The sequence below is a fragment of the Gymnodraco acuticeps genome, unplaced genomic scaffold (genome assembly GCF_902827175.1).
Source record: "Gymnodraco acuticeps unplaced genomic scaffold, fGymAcu1.1, whole genome shotgun sequence".
NCBI classification, from domain to species: Eukaryota; Metazoa; Chordata; class Actinopteri; order Perciformes; family Bathydraconidae; genus Gymnodraco; species Gymnodraco acuticeps.
The window spans coordinates 218982-232343 of NW_022989837.1; the positions used below are offsets into that span (position 1 = coordinate 218982).

Below are 13362 nucleotides of genomic sequence, written 5' to 3' on the forward strand. Positions count from 1 at the left end.
ATAGAAATAGAGCTAAACACATGCTCAAAGTAGTTATTGAAATAAACATATTAAAACCACAGTGTGAAAATCACCCAGTATAATATACACCCACAACATCCTGCATTCAAAACCTTACTTTAGTTAAAGTGTGTAGATAGTTAAGTACTCTAGTGGTAATGGTGCATTAATTTGTTCCCTATTATATATATATATATATATATATATATATATATATATATATATATATATATATATATATATATTTATATATATATATATTTATATATATATATATTATATATATATATATATAGATCTGTGTGTCTGTGAGTTGTTTGGACTGGTATCCAAGGTGACGCTACAGTAGTTGTCTGCAGGTGGAGACTCCGGTGCTAGTGGATCGCCGGAGCTGTAGATTAACATTTACATGCTTATTGTAGTTGTAAGGGCAATGCCTGTAGCACCATGGAGCATATGTGTGGGCTGGACCTGTATTTTACAGGAAAGGAGTGAGCAGAGGGTGGAGTTGTCGATTCTTGTTCAGTTTTCATCTTCCTCACTCTCACTTTGAGTTGTGCGTGCTGCTAAAGAGACGCGCTACCATGGAAACCAAACAATGGTGTAGCTGTATTAAAGTCAGAGTGGAAACAGTCGTGAGTAAATCTGATTTTGTCAGAAATCGGGAGAAATGCGGGAGTCTCCCGCGAAAATCGGGAGGGTTGGCAAGTATGACACACACACACAATGTTCGTATTTAGTCTCCTGATTTTAAATGGGAATTCAATCATTTGAGTGTTCCCAAAGCACCAGTGTTCTGCAGTTTGTGTGGGCCTACTGTACTGTTGCACAGGAAGATTCATAGCTAACCACACTGAAGATTATGGATTATCTCATATTTTTAAAACCTCAATTTGTCCCCCCCCCCCTAACATCACCAGAAGTCATAATTTAAGGGGTAATTTCTCAAAAAAGTATTCCGGGGGAGGATCCCCCCGGACCGCCCTAGTATGGTTTTGTCACCATTTCCATAGCCCCACCAAAAATATTTTCCACCAGCCGCCACTGCTGTAATGCTAACGATGGCTTCAGTATCTATAGTATCTAAATCTAGATCTATAAGGTATCCCAAACCCAAAATACACAACAAAGTTTTACTCTAATTCTAGGTTGGATTAGGGTATTGGTTTAGCAAACTCTAAAAGTAAAGGATATAGAAATATTCAACATTCTATACTATGTCGTTTTTTTAAATATTAGACGTAGGCCTACTATACTCTGTAGTTTATGACACATCAACAAGGACAGATATGAATACATGATTTAGATTCCTTGACATTTCAGAAAAAATTCAGAAAATTCCAAGAAAAAAAGTGAGTTGGTATTCGGATCAGGGGGTCACAGGTTCAAACCCCACTGCAGTCAGCATGTCGTTGTGTCCCTGGGCAAGACACTTCACCCCAAATTGCTCCTGTGGGGATTGCCCACAGTATTGAGTATGTAAGTCGCTTTGGATAAAAGCGTCTAACAAGTGACATGTAATGTAATGTAATGTAATGTCTCCGTCTTCTGCGACAGTTCGCGCCATTTCCAAGCTGGAGGTAAACAACAATGGCGGCGCCCATCAACCCGCAGCAGCCGCCGCCGGGTCAGTGAAAACACCCAAATTCTCGGGTAAGGCAGACTGGGAGGCTTTCCATGCCCAATTTGAACTGCTTGCTCATGCCGGGGGGTGGTCAGTAGAGACTAAAGCACTACAGCTAGCTTTGTGCCTCACAGAAGAGGCTCTTTCATGTCTGCTATTACTTAGCCCTGTGGACCGACTCAGCTATGGAGCGTTAGCGGAAGCTTTGAAGAGGCGGTTTGGACAGTGTTTCCCGCCAGAGCTGCTCCGGAACGAGTTGAGTAACCGCTGTAGAGAGTTTGGAGAGACGCTGCGTGCACTGGCTAACAACGTGGAGAGCCTGACGCGGCGGGCGTATGCACACATGCCACCCGGAGTACAGAGTGAGCTGGCACGTGATCAGTTCATCAGGGCCCTCCGGCCTGCGGACTTGAGGGTCGAGGTACAGCTGCAGCATCCACAGTCCTTACAGGCGGCCTTGGAGATGGCTGTGGAGAGGGAGAACGTGTGGAGTGGAGCTGCTAGGAGCGGCGGAGTGCCGGCGGCGCCGGCGGTGAGGAGCTGCAGGGAGGAGGAGAAGCCTGCATGGGTTACCGAGCTGACAGAGATGATAAGGGCTGTTTCTCTGCAGCCAACACACAGACCAGACACCAGAGTCTGCTGGGAGGGTGGTCAGCCAGGACATTTTGCCAGAGACTGCACCAAGGCTCGGCGACGCCAGGGAAACGACGGGGGGGCCCGCATAGAGGAGGATATGTGGAACCAAGCCCGAAGACTCCCCAAACAAACCACAGCTTTATTGCCACCGACTCAGACATCCGCGGAGGGAGCCCGACAGCACAGCAGGGGGAGCCAGACTCTACGCCCTCCTGAAAAAGATGACAGCACCGGAGTGGAGCCTGTCGTCGCGGTGGGCCGTGCTGGTGGGGACTCCTGCTATGTCCCTGTCGAGGTGGAGGGGGTGCCCTGCGATGCACTGGTGGACACAGGCTCTACAGTAACCCTGGTGAGAGCAGAGGTGTTGCCCAGTGGGACTATGTTCGAGCCGACAGCGCACAGTCACCGGAGAGTTGGCGGCTATGAAAGGAAGAGGAGTGCTGTCTGTGTCGGTGGGGGGAGTGGAAGTGCGGCATCCCGTGTGGATAGCGGATGTACAGGACCCGTGCATTCTGGGTTTGGACTTTCTGAAGGCGACGGGCTGCCTCCTGGATCTTCAAGCCGGCACAGTGAGTTTCGGGGGGGGGCCTGTAATTACTATGACCCGTGTCCACAACCCTGCTGAGCCTGCGGGGAGACCCCGACACCCACCGTGAGTACCCTAGACACGGAAGCAAACCCTCCCTCCCTTCCTGTACCCACGGTGACGCCCACTCAGGACAATTCCCCACCTGTCACCCCCGGGCTGCGCCACCCGAGCACAGCCCCCCCCCAAGTACCCCAGACGGAGGTAGAAGAGGCTCGGTCTGCAGTATTGGAGGTGTGGAGGAAGAACTGTGGCGGCCTGAATCCCGAGCAGCAGGAGCAATTGGGGCAGCTCCTGCTAGAGTTCCAGAGCAGTTTCGCCATGAAGGAGGAGGAGGTGTGCCGAACGCATCTGGTGGAACACGAGATCGATACGGGGGACTCGCGGCCCATCAGGTGTCGCCCGCGGCGACTCCCCCTGGCTCGTCAGCAGGCTTGTAACGAGGCAGTGCAGAGCATGCTGCAGGCAGACATCATCGAGCCCTCAGACAGCCCGTGGGCAGCACCGGTAGTCATGGTCCCGAAGAAGACAGGGGGCTGGCGGCTGTGCTCAGACTACAGTGAACGGGGTGACCAAGAAGGATTCATACCCCCTTCCCCGCATCGATGAGTCCCTGGACCTGGTCGCAGGGTCATCGTGGTTCTCTTCCTTGGACCTCCGCAGCGGGTATTACCAAGTCCCTCTTGCCCCGGTGGCCAGACCAAAAACGGCTTTCTGCACCGGCCGAGGACTATGGCAGTTCAAGGTCCTCAGTTTTGGGCTGTGTAATGCCCCGGCCACCTTCGTGCGGTTGATGGACAGGGTGCTGTCTGGGATTCCCCGCCAACAGTGTTTGGTTTACCTGGACGACATCCTGGTGCATGGCAGCTCGTTTGAGGCGGCCCTAGGATCGCTAAAAGTGGTGCTGGAGAGGATCAGAGCCGCTGGGTTGAAGCTACATCCAGATAAGTGCCATTTCCTACAGAGAGAGGTCACCTTCCTGGGCCACAAAGTGGGGGGGGAGGGCATCGGCACCCTGCACGAGAAAGTGCAGGCGGTCACAGGCTGGCCAAATCCTCGCAACCAGAAACAGCTGAAGAGTTTCCTGGGCCTGGCCTCGTACTACAGGAAGTTTGTACGGGGTTTTGCCTGCATTGCCGCACCCCTGTTCCAGCTGCTGCAGAAGGACAGGGAGTTCCTGTGGTCTGAACAATGTCAAGCAGCGTTTGACGGCCTTCGGCGTGCCCTGAGCGAAGCCCCGGTTCTCGTCCCAGCCAACCCCCGGCTGCCGTTCACCCTGGACACCGACGCTAGCGGCGTTGGGGTAGGCGGAGTGCTATCCCAGACTACACCAGAGGGGGAGCGGGTGGTGGCATACTTCAGCCGGGCGTTCAACAAAGTGGAGCGACGATACTGCGTTACCCGCAGAGAACTTTTGGCAGTGGTGCTGTCCATCAAGCACTTTAAGTACTACCTGTGCGGGCAAGCGTTCACGGTGAGGACGGATCACTCTGCATTACAGTGGCTCATGACGTTCAAAGAGCCAGAAGGGCAGGTCGCCAGGTGGCTAGAAGAGCTCCAATCGTTCGACTTCAGGGTGGAGCACCGGGCTGGGGTGCGCCACACCAATGCAGACGCCCTCTCCCGGCGGCCGTGTGCCGCCGGCGGATGCCACTACTGCGAGAAGAGAGAGACTCGCGAAAAGGAGCTGCTGGAGGAGGACATCGTCTGTGCGGCAGCGCAGCAAGTGGAGGAGGCTATCTGCAGGGAGCTCCAGACAGTGGATGCGTCAGAGTGGAAGCAACAGCAAGAGCTGGATGCCGTTCTTCAGCCTGTACTGCAGTGGGTTGAGTCGCAGCAGCGGCCACCGTGGGAGGAAGTGGCAGTGCTCTCCAAAGCAACAAAGGGGCTGTGGTCTCAGTTTGAGTCTCTACGTCTGTGTCAGGGCGTACTGCAGCGGGCGTGGAAGGAGCCAGCAACGGGGGAGAAGAGGTGGCAAGTGGTCGTTCCTAGGGTCCTGCAAGAGGTCGTACTCAAGGCCATGCATGGCACGGCAGGCTCTGGTCACTTTGGAGTCACTAAGACTCTCCGGCACCTTCGTCAGGGCTGCTACTGGGGACAGTGCAGGAGGAATGTCGAAGACTTCTGTCGCCGCTGTGATCCGTGTACGGCACGGAAGGGCCCCCTGGGGCGTTCCCATGCTCTGCTGCAACAATCTCCCGTCGGGGACCCGATGGAGAGAGTAGCGGTTGATGTGGTGGGGCCGCTACCCTTGTCAAACAGGGGTAACCGCTACGTTTTCACGGCCATAGACTACTTCACAAAGTGGACAGAGGCGTATGCGCTCCCTGACCAAGAAGCAGAGACAGTCGCGGATGCCTTGGTGTCCGGCATGTTCAGCCGGTTTGGAGTACCGGAGACCCTGCACAGTGACCAGGGGAGGAATTTCGAGTCCCGGGTGTTCGCCTCCATGTGCTCTCAACTGGGCATTCACAAAACACGCACCTCCCCCCTGCGACCACAGAGCGACGGACTAGTAGAGAGATTTCATCGCCCCATGGGACAGCAGCTGGCCATCCTCACGTCGCGGCATCAGCGCGACTGGGATGAGCATCTGCCCCTGGTGCTCATGGCATGTCGGTCTGCAGTCCAGGAGTCATCAGCCTGTTCGCCGGCCCTCCTCATGCTGGGGAGAGAGCTTCGAACCCCTGCGGTGTTGGCGTTTGGTCGGACACCAGATTCCCTGGACACGCCTCCTGGTCCTGAGTACGCAAGGAGGCTGCAGGACCGGCTTGAGTCCGCTCATGCCTTTGCCCGCGAGCAGCAGAAAAGTGCTGCGGTGAGACAGAAGCGGAACTACGACATCAGGACCAGAGGGCAGCATTTCCGGGCCGAGGAACTGGTTTGGGTCTACAGCCCACAACGAACGAAAGGCCGGTGCCCAAAGTTGGACAGTCAGTGGGTGGGTCCTTGCCGAGTACTGGAGAGGGTGGGGGAAGTGGTCTACAGGGTGCAGCTGCCACCAAAGGGGAGAAAAGTGGTGCTCCACAGAGACAGGCTGGCTCCGTACAGAGGCGTCGCTTCCCCACAGACCGAAGGAACCTCGGGACACACAGACGTCCCATCGACATCCCTTCGCAGACACCCCGGCGGACAGAGCAGCAGTCCCCCATCAAGGACTGAGAGTCCCCCCAGTCCTTCGGCGCCTGGGCCAGATCTGGCAACCCCAGCCCCCCTGCCGAGAAGGCAGACATGACCCCCGGGTCGTTTCAGAGACTTTGTGTGGTAGTAAGGTTATAGTGAGACCCCCCAGTTCCTGTAGAGGGCAAGAATGCGCCCTGGTCTCACTGGAAGGGATGGTAGTCCACCCAGCTCTTCCTAGTCAAAGTGCAGTGTGTAGGTGTAGTGTGGGGCTGTGTTTAGTTGTTCCTCGTAGGCGAGGAATTTTGTAGTGGGGGGGTAGACACTATAGAGGGCTGGGATTGTGGTGGGTTTTCTGTGTTTTCAAAGGCTACTGGTTTGGTTGGGGACAGCCAGTGGGGTAGTCCCTGCAGTGAGCTGGAGAGGGTGGGGGGAGTGTTTTGTACTGTGTTTTATATGTTCCTCGTGGGCGAGGAATTTTGTAGTGGGCGGGTAGTGTAGCGATCCTGATAGGCTACTCAGGGTGTCACTTAGGCATCCCCCGTCTCTCTGCCAATCATAGAGCTGCACCGTGATGGTGGCTGAGGTGCGGGCCTGTGGTTGGTGGAGCGGACGGGGGAGGGCGGGGAGTTGTGACGTGGACAGTGCTATATCTTGTGGTTGGTTTAGGAAATAAGTGGAGTGTGCGGTAGAACCCACGAAGTGTACTTGACCTGTTATCATCTGTCTTCAAATACGAGTTATTAAAGCCTAATAACTACAAGCCTGTCTCCGACTCATCTTGGGAATGTTACAGTATGTTGAAAATATCAGACAAAAACGACTTAGTATAGTATCGTGAATAAATACTCTCAGTATTGTATGTCGAACATTTTTCGTAATAGTGTGAAAAAAAAGAAAACAAGTCATAGTAGCCTACAGTATGTCTAAAATATCAGAAAAAACAAATAGTGTTGCGTGTCGATACAATTTGAAAAAATGTCGGAGTACAGTATTTACAAAAAAGTCATAGTATATTATGTCGAAAAACTAGGAAAGAAACACAAAACAAAAGTCAATCATCTTCCGTAATTAACTCTATTTAAATGAGACGTACTTTATTATTCTCATGCTGCGTTCAGATTGGACGCGATGCGATGTTTGGGGGCGGCGCGATTACATGTAAAGTCAATGCAGAGACGCGGACAGACGCGAATTCGCTCCGACGGCGAGCATGAAGCGGTGGACGAGCCGCGAATCACGCGATTGAACTCTGCCGCGTCAAACGCGAGAGTTCAATTTGTTCAACTCGAGCGTCAAATTCACGTTACGCGTTCTCGCGGAAGCCAATCAGTGGTGAGGATCTCAGCCTGCCGTTACTGACGTTCAACCAGAAAACATCAGCCATTAGCTGTTAGCAGTTAGCACTCAGAGATCACAGCTCCTCATATCTGTTCAGAAACTTTACAGAAGTTAAACAAGTACAAACCACAGACTGCCTGTGTCATGGCGACTACAGTCGCTGGTTTATTTATGTCTGTAGGCCGTTGTTATGAGTGTGGAGTGAGCATATACAACGTTAGCTTAGCCAAGCTCCATTCAGAAAACACGCATTTTAAAAGGGTTTTTCGCCTGCCGTCTGTCTGCAGACTTGTCAAAGCATTAATTCATGGTTTTTACTAACCGGTATCAGTATGTTGACTTGTTACGTCGGCATCATTTAGAAACGTGTATTACAAATTAATCACGGTAAAATATGTTCATTTTATTGTAGTTAGCTCCCGAGCCAGCGCGTCTTGTTTGAATGATGCGAGTAAACACAGCTGGCAGCCGCGGTGAAACTCGAGCGATTAGAGCGAAGCGAATATTCGCATCGCGTCCGGTGTGAACGCAGCATAAGATGCTATATTTAATGTTGACATGTCAGAGTCTTGCTGATTAAATGTTGATGTTGTGTTTGTTTGCAATGCTAAAATAATATGTATTACAATAAACACACAAAACAGATCTGTGTACTTGTACATATTGTACTGGTATGGCGTCAAACAGGTGGATATTCATCATCATCATCATCATCATCATCATCCTCATCATATTGTAAAATGAATGTTTTTTCATTTAAATCTTCAGAAACACCACAGTCTTCCTGAGTTTTGTGTTTTGTTTTAAGGTAAACATCTAATAGTGAATAGAGTTCATGAAGCTGTTGAGTCTGCAATAAAGTAATCCTTCACAAAACCAATAAACACACAGCAGAGTTTATTCCTCAGGATGTACAGTTGTCATGCAGGTTTAATAACTGCTCAGTTTATATTAATCAGGGGGGAGGGAGGGTCTTAGCGAGAGTTTCTATATTAATCTTAGATCTTCATCCTTAATGTGTAATAGTTACAAAACAGCTGTAGCAGCTAAATAAATAAGTTAAATATTAAGCTCTTAGTCCAGACTCATGTCCTCGTCGTCGTCCTTCTTGTCCTTGGAGTCTCCGTCCTGGTCCGACTTTGTCTCCGTCTCCATGGCTTTGGCAAAGGCTTCGACGTCTGCAGAGAGAGAGAAGTGCTCATGAATAACTGCTGTGAGAACTGATGGTTTTATTATTAACACAGTCTAAAAGTATACTCCGGGTCAGAGTAGAGTATCTACTAAAAAAGGTCACGGTAAAATGACGTAGTGTGTCGTGAAAAAACCCAGAAGATTAGTAGAAATGAGAAAAAGTCATATAATCGTAATGTGTTATAACGCTTTGTGCAGAATGCTTTTGCAACACTATGTTTGAAATGTGGTCAGGCCAATAAAGACCCTTTGTGTTGTGTAGTGTTTAAAAAGTGACAGGACTTCCAGTATGTTGAAAAATATAATGTGGAAGTTGAATGTGAGACTTTGAATTGTATTGTAATGTTATATTTACACTATACTACTGTTTTATAGACCTGTACTTTAATCTGTTTTATGTACATACATTTACATACACATGCTAACGATACTGTTTTTGACATATAGTGCAGTAACTATGCTGCGAAGCTGTTCTCGATTCAAGTCACCTCCTTTGTTGGCGGCGTCCACGGCTTCTGCAGGGAGACCAAACTGATTCATCAGAGGACCTAACTGACCTGAGGCCAGCGCACTGCTGAACATACTCATCGCCTACACACACACACACACACACACACACACACACACACACACACACACACACACACACACACACACACACACACACACACACACACACACACACACACACACACACACACACACACACACACACACACACACACACACACACACACACACACACACACACACACAAAAGGTAGAAGTATTTTATATACAAACGTCCGTATCTCTCATAAACATGGCGGTGTTAAATGAACATGAGGAAGCAACATGTTCACACTGAACCAATCAGGTGTATTGAGGATGATATTGATACCTGCTGGAACTGAGGCGAGCTGAGAGTGTTGTTCAGCTCCTCGCTGCTCTGAGGGAGAGACTCTCCGGAGGGGAGGAAGGGAGAGAGACGCTGCTGCACCTCGGGGTGAGACAGGATGGGAGCCATGACCTCCGGGGTGAGCACGCTGGACAGATCCACTGCAGAAACCACATCTGTGCTTTAGCAAAGGTACAAGTACTCAGATCTGTGCATAGGTAAAGGTACAAGTACTCAGATCTGTGCTTTAGCAAAGGTACAAGTACTCAGATCTGTGCTTTAGTAAAGGTACAAGTACTCAGATCTGTGCTTTAGCAAAGGTACAAGTACTTAGATCTGTGCTTTAGTAAAGGTACAAGTACTCAGATCTGTGCTTTAGCAAAGGTACAAGTACTTAGATCTGTGCTTTAGTAAAGGTACAAGTACTCAGATCTGTGCTTTAGCAAAGGTACAAGTACTCACATTCATTAGCTAACAATGACATTATTGTTCTATTAATATAAAGGGAGGTCAGGTACTCTTTAAAACAGCTGCTAGCTATGGGTACTCTTTACTGAAGTACATTTCAAAGCCTCTTGACTTTTACTTGAGTAAAGAAGTTTAGTCAGTACTTCTACTTTCACCAGAGTATTTTTAAACACGAGTATCTGTACTTCTACTTGAGTAAAGGATGTGTGTACTTTTGCCATCTCTGGCTACTTCCTCTCAGTACTTCTGGTGTACTCTCTCCCCCCCCTGCATCAAAATGTACTTAGTTACTTCCTCTCAGTACTTCTGGTGTACTCTCTCCCCCCCTGCATTAAAATGTACTTAGTTACTTCCTCTCAGTACTTCTGGTGTACTCTCTCCCCCCCCTGCATCAAAATGTACTTAGTTACTTCCTCTCAGTACTTCTGGTGTACTCTCTCCCCCCCCTGCATCAAAATGTACTTAGTTACTTCCTCTCAGTACTTCTGGTGTACTCGCTCACCTCCCTGCCCCCCCGAGGGGACGTTCATGGTGGCCAGGATGCTCTGCAGGTCCCTCAGCTGGATGGGCTGCGAGGCGTTGGGGGTCCCGGCGGCGGTAGCGGGGGAGGACGCGGGGGGGGAGGAGGCGGTGGGGGAGGTGACGGAGGTGTTGGTGGGGGTGACGGGAGTGATGGGGGTGGTGGGAACCTGGGCGGAGCCGAGGCGGCTGGAGGCTGAGGAGGAGGTGGGGGTGACAGCTGTGGACGGGCTGAGAGGAGAGAGAGGAACATATCAGTGGGTCATTTTATATATATATATTATTTTTTATTTATCTATGTAATCTTGTATTTCTACTATAATTACATTTTTTTTTTAAATGTATTTACTTTTTTTATTCACCAATGTATTATTTTTGTATTTGTAGTAATTATTATAATTGTGTTCTATCATTATTATTTCTATTATTGTAATTTGTATGGCTTCATCTGATGTTTTTCATGATTCTTGCAACTGTTTTTACTTCAACATCACGGTACATTTTTTATTTACTTTTATTATTCTCCTGTGTATTATCTGCATCAAATACTGCCATGACATTATAAATAAATATATAATATCCACTGAATAAAATGTTTAACAAACGTCTGTTAGGATTTTTAACTTCCACAAACTTCAACTAAATAAAATAACTCAAATTATAAAAATGTTCTCTATTTTCTCACTTTTCTTCATTTTATTTGGCATTTAATTATTTTTGTGCAAAACTAGCATGTATTTTCCCCCATAAGGTAATATGGGGAAATGTCTCCCTTTGGTGGAGAAGAGTCGCAGGTTCATTTCTAAAGACAGGGCCCTGAAGTACTTTATTGATCCCAATTTGGGACATGTTTGTGTTGCAGCAGCATATTATTATGTATTTGTACAATACAAATTAAAATACAAGAAAGTAGAAAAAATACATGTTGAATTTACAAATGAACAATAACAAGATATAAAGCAAGTCTATTATACAGGGATGGATTTTATAAAAATGGGTCTCGAATGGAACATGTTTTATTCGGCTAAACGCTTATTATGGACTTTTGATAGGAGCTGAGGTCACACTTTCATAATTAAATCAAAACCGTGTACGTTAAAAAAAGTCATCTTAAATAATATGCCACCAAGTAGTCCACACACACCGTCAGCAGCTGTAAATGTAGTGTTATAAAAAGATGTATATTTAAAGTGACCTGGTGGAGGAGTTGCTGGCTGCAGGGACGCTGCTGGAGCTGCTGCTGCCCAGCAGGTTAGCCAATCCTGGGCCAGCGAGGGCCCCGAGGCCCCCTGAGGGCGAAACACCACGTTATCATCTGAGAGAAACTAATATAAATAACATTCATGACATACTGTCAGAGCCAGTATTTTGATTTTATAAGAAAGGCCACCTAATCGTGACGTCTGTAGTCAACCAGAGTATAAAAGACTACAATTCCCACGGCGCCTCCTTTAAAGTGACAGATGGGAAACCTGTCAGGAAGACGCCGTCGAGGAACAGCTTTTAACCGTTTTAAGTTATGAAGTGATATAAGCCTTATCAGAGAAACAATACCTAAGTTGTTTGTTATTTGATTTGCCTCTTTGTTTTGACTCTTATAAAGGCCTCTTTTCTTTGACTGTGTAAAAGTTTGTTATTTTATTTTGAGCAAACACATCTCTCGTCTCTTCAACTGTAAGTAACATAAAGGAAAGAAAACGAGGTGTAAAATGTCTGTTTAAAGCGTCTAGTGGCTTGATAGATAAACAAGGAAGGACGCCACAGATACACTCTGAGTTTCTCCTCCGTACCGATCCCGCCCAGTCCGGTCGGTCCGATGAGCTGCATCAGCTGGTTGTGGCTCATATTACCCAGAAGGCTTTGCAGGCCGCCCTCACCTGCACGGGAGAACAAGAAAATCCAGCATGACAATTAAAATAATGTATAAAGAAAGCGTAATTAGACAGTATGAAGTGGACTTGTGATTGTGTTCGGGTTTTATGTTTCAGTATGTGACATAATAATGCTTTTATTTGACTTTTTTATGGTTATTTCATTTATTTATTTTTAAGAAGGGGCTGGTAAAATAAGATTAACTTCTCCCTGCTCCTTTCCACCATGCACACAACTGAACAAACAACCAGTTTAAGTGTACATGTTTTGTTAGGGTCAGGGTTATCTCTGTCAATTTGTCAAGGAACCAATAATCAGCGTTCCTTCACATTCTACATTTCCTAAAAACCTTTTTCCAGACTCAAATTTCCAACTTTTTCGGAGATTTTTCAGACCATGTTTGCTGCCGGTACAAAAACGAGATGTATATTAAGTAAAAAGATGGATTTATGTTAGTTTATTTATGCTCTGAGGACGACAGCTCACCATAGATTTGATACAAGCTCACTCTAAAAACAACTCAAAGCAGATCCGTGTTTCCGAACTTATTGAGATCTGGAAATGAATACAAATTAAATTGCATCCTTTCTGTTAGAAAGATCTCACTGGTCCCCGGCTTGAGCTTCAACCTCAGGATCCATGTATCTGTGATCCTCTCCAGAATGGAAGTAGTCATCACATACAGAGCATCAACTAGTTCCTGAACAGTGTCCTTCACATGCTGATATCCAGGAGAGGGAGTTACACAGTCACAAGATGGAGGAATGCCGGTTCTTCTAGGTAATCATACATCCTGTCATGTTCACAGCTACAGTTGGGATACCTTTGTTATCATGTGACTCTGAGATTGGAAGAGTACATTCAGTATTTTCCCAACACTTTATATGATTCATGTGATGGTGTTTTACCTCCCAGGGCAGAGAGGTCGTGCCCCCCGCCTCCCCCGCTACCCAGAGCGCCCGGCATGGGGGGGTTGTTCAGAAACTCGTTCACCTTCCTGCAGTGCTCCTCGTCTTTCTCACTCTTTGGCTCCTGAGCATCAGACAGAAACACAAAACTCAGAAAATCAACTTAAAAAATCACCATGTGTAAAGAGTATCTGAAAGTGTGTGTGTGAGAGAGAGAGAG

At 47.7% G+C, this 13362-nt stretch overlaps 1 protein-coding gene across 1 annotated transcript in view; it reads right to left on the minus strand.

The window, feature by feature from the left end:
* Positions 1 to 8187: 8187 nt before the first annotated feature.
* Positions 8188 to 13362, minus strand: part of LOC117558989 (proteasomal ubiquitin receptor ADRM1-like) — a gene marked incomplete in the record, with an annotated part of 10091 nt that continues 4916 nt past the window's right edge. Inside the window, 6 exon segments of the mRNA XM_034235572.1 lie at positions 8188 to 8485; positions 8987 to 9089; positions 9379 to 9536; positions 10346 to 10593; positions 11558 to 11651; positions 12153 to 12239. Coding sequence (XP_034091463.1) covers positions 8382 to 8485; positions 8987 to 9089; positions 9379 to 9536; positions 10346 to 10593; positions 11558 to 11651; positions 12153 to 12239 — 794 coding nt within the window.